This window comes from Limulus polyphemus, unplaced genomic scaffold (genome assembly GCF_000517525.1).
Source record: "Limulus polyphemus unplaced genomic scaffold, Limulus_polyphemus-2.1.2 Scaffold5279, whole genome shotgun sequence".
Taxonomy (NCBI): domain Eukaryota; kingdom Metazoa; phylum Arthropoda; class Merostomata; order Xiphosura; family Limulidae; genus Limulus; species Limulus polyphemus.
The window spans coordinates 41,667-45,107 of record NW_013670889.1 but is presented as its reverse complement, the minus strand read 5'-3'; the positions used below and the strand labels follow the sequence as shown (position 1 = coordinate 45,107).

At 32.7% G+C, this 3,441-nt stretch overlaps 1 protein-coding gene across 2 annotated transcripts in view; it reads right to left on the bottom strand.

Moving 5' to 3' along the window:
• LOC106472373 (sushi, von Willebrand factor type A, EGF and pentraxin domain-containing protein 1-like) overlaps positions 1-3,441 on the bottom strand; it is a 64,459-nt gene that overhangs the window by 21,892 nt on the left and 39,126 nt on the right. For both annotated transcript variants that reach the window (XM_022400959.1, XM_013933013.2), the window contains exons 9-10: positions 2,635-2,914; positions 1,942-2,209 (exon numbers count right to left, since the gene is read on the bottom strand). In XM_022400959.1, coding sequence (XP_022256667.1) covers positions 1,942-2,209; positions 2,635-2,914 — 548 coding nt within the window. The remainder of the gene's footprint in view (positions 1-1,941; positions 2,210-2,634; positions 2,915-3,441) is intronic.

The window sequence follows — 3,441 nt, the reverse complement described above, 5'->3', positions numbered from 1 at the left end:
AAATACAGAACCTTCCCTGGGAGGTCCCTTCACCACGTACAGGAATCCACGTCGAGGGGCAAACCTGAGAAACCTTCATAGGTTGAGAAAAGAATCCATTGTAAAGAGAGGAGGATCTCAAATTTTGTTGAAACGAGACAGTTCAATGATTGGACGCTAATCTCCTGTCTTGTTGGGTACCACAAATAAACAAAAAGAAAATCCCAGAAGAATGGGATCGACCCCTCTCTCCTGTCTTTTTTGATTAACAATGCTCTTATGGCCTGGAAATGAAGCTTCACTCGCCATAGATCTGTTGGAGGTAAAAAGGCAACAGGTTGAAGAGACAATGAAGGAGGTAATATAAATTAAATGACCAACCTTGAAGCCAGAACATGGAGTACCCATGGATACCTGGTGAAAGAACTCCAGATGTCTAGGAAGTAGTGTAATCGTGCTCCTACTTCTCCCCCACCCCGGGATAGTCACATACGCCGTTGTCATTGATCTGCTCGAGCCGAAGATCCTCAAGATTACGGATGGACCCTATTAAGGGAACCAATACACCTGGGAATCAAAAGAGATCCATGTTATGTAAGCTGCTAGTAACATCCATGTTATGTAAGCTGTTAGTTAACATTCATGTTATGTAAGCTGTTAGTTAACATCCATGTTATGTAAGCTGTTAGTTAACATCCAAGTCATGTAACACAAGTATCTACATATATATAACTAGTTACTTCCCATGTTTTTTAAGAACATCATTCATATTTAAGTGGCTTTATAGTTAATCACATATTATTTTCAACCACTGATTTTCATTCAAACTTCTAGTTAAGCCTATGTGGTATAAAACCACTAATTATCATGTAAACTGCTAGTTATGCCTATGTTGTATAAAAATCACTAATTATCATGTAAACTGCTAGTTATGCCCATGTTGTATAAAAATCACTGATTATCATGTAAACTGGTACTTAAGCCTGTGTTCTATAAGAACCAATGAAAACTGCTACTTAAGCCTATGTTGCATAAGAACCACCAACTATCAAGTAAACCACTACTTAAACCTATTTTATGTAAAAACCAATGGAAACTTCTATTTAAGCTTATTTTTTAAAGAATATAAGCTCCTAATTAAGTATATGTCACAAATGAATTATCATTTAATACACTTGGACAATGTATGTTGAAATACCCAAATTTTCATTTAGCTTGTTCTAAAAGTAAACAAAAAATGGCCAAAAGAAAAAAAAAATTTCAAAGCAATCTTGGCTGAAAATGGTTAGTGGTATTCTACATTTTATGGTAAATTCTAGTATATTTTCACTGGGCAATAGAATATATATTTACTTAGATATTTCAGTCATCATTTTACTATATGTTATAAGTGGTACAGTTGCAGTGCTCAGTTTTAGTTTTATTTCCAAAATTCTGGACCATCAGGAGCAACTTCCTTCCCACAAGTGGCTAACAAAATGAATGTTAAGTTTAGATTTCAGAGGTTATATAACTGAGTCCCCACTTCTGCTCCTAATTTACAGTTTCACTTCATACGTAAGGCTAACAGACAGATAATATATATCTATCATTGTGAGTTTTACTTCAACAGATACCTTTCTCACTAGAATATACAATACAACATTCCCATTCTGTAATTTATACAGCAGTTTTATTTGCCTGTCATTCGAAATGTGCAATGCTCTTTGTTTTAACTTCATTATTTTAAATTAATAAATCATCTAAGTTATAGAGGTCTTGTCATGTTACACTCTCTTTCTGTATAACAACCAGAAAAACAATTAAAACTACAAAGTTTTTGGACCAATTAACAGTGAAGTTTAAGAACAAAAAACAAATAACCTTCAGTGGGTTAAGCTATTTATTTAAACTCTGAGAACTCATCAGCATAATAAGAATTTGACATTTACTGGAATTAGATATTGAAAAGTACAACTTTACCTATTGGCTTGAATTTCAGTACGAAATGTTTTTCCATGTATATACAGTACAAATTTATTAACATCCAATAAAGTCAAGGCATTATCTACAGTTTCTCCTGTCTTCAAGTTCGTATAAGCATAGGACAGTGGTGTCCCTCTGTTAGCTTTATCATGTGTTTTCATCCAGAAGGCTACAGTTACTGCATAAAGATGATGATTGGAAAGTACATCAACAAAATTAGAAGTCAAGGCCAAAGGAAAGTTGATGTAAAATTCATGTGGTAGAACTGCAATGAAAACAGGAAATTTTTAGCAAATAAAATTCATGTGACTGAACTGTAAAAAAGGCTGGGAATATTTTAGTTGATATAAGTCACTGATACAAATAGAAAAATGTTTAGTTAGCATAATTCATGTAGTAAAACTGAAACAAAAACAGGAAATAATTTAGTTCATATATTTCAGCTGTGTAAAATTTATCAACTTGAATAAATTGTTTTATTTTGCTTCTTAAATGGAGATAACTACATTCTTATAAGACCACTACATGTACAAATGCTTACTTCTTAATATTTCTTTAGTAGGAAAGGTACAAACTTAACTATGGTGTGAGATTTAATACATTTATGCAGTAATAGAGACATAGGGAACATGCTCAATTAAAGTTATTATTTAGTTTCTGTTTTCCTAATCAATTCTATAAATGATTCACCTGAATTACACAGATCTCCAGTAAAAGGAGGAGTACAGTTACAAGTGAAGGAGTCCACACCATCCACACACAATCCTCCATTGAGACAGGGATTGGATAAACATTCATCAATGTTTACTTGACAGACTGTTCCTTCAAAACCTTTCTTGCATTTACACTCAAACCCTTCTAATGTGCTCACACAAGTTGCTCCATTTTTACATGGCAAATCTTCACACTTGTTGATTGGTTTTTCACACAATTTCCCTGTGAAACCTTTTGGACAACAGCACTGAAAATCCTAAAATGTAATAATATTACAAGTCAGATACATTTTATTTACCAAACTAATCAGATAAAATAATAAAGCTTTATGTGAATACTCACTTTAATATAACTTTATGCTAAAATTTAGTACAGATTAATTCTTATTTTATTTCTCAATTACCCTTCATCAGGTGAATATGGACTAAGTAAACTAAAAAGAAAGAATCTATCCAATAGTGTTCATTTAGTGAAATATTTCAGTGGTAAGCTAAGAAACAGAATGTAGTTAACTTTATGAAATAGTACTGTGATATACTGAACAGCATGACATAGTTCAAATTGTGAAATAGTTCAGTGATAACATAAGAAGCAGAATGTAGTATACTTCATGAAAGAGTTCAGAGATAACCTGAGAAGCAGGATGTAGTATACTTCACAAAATAGTTCAGTGATATCATGAGAAGCAGGATTTAGTATACTTAACAAAATAGTTCAGTGATATCATAAGAAGCAGGATGTAGTATACTTCACAAAATAGTTCAGTGATATCATGAGAAGCAG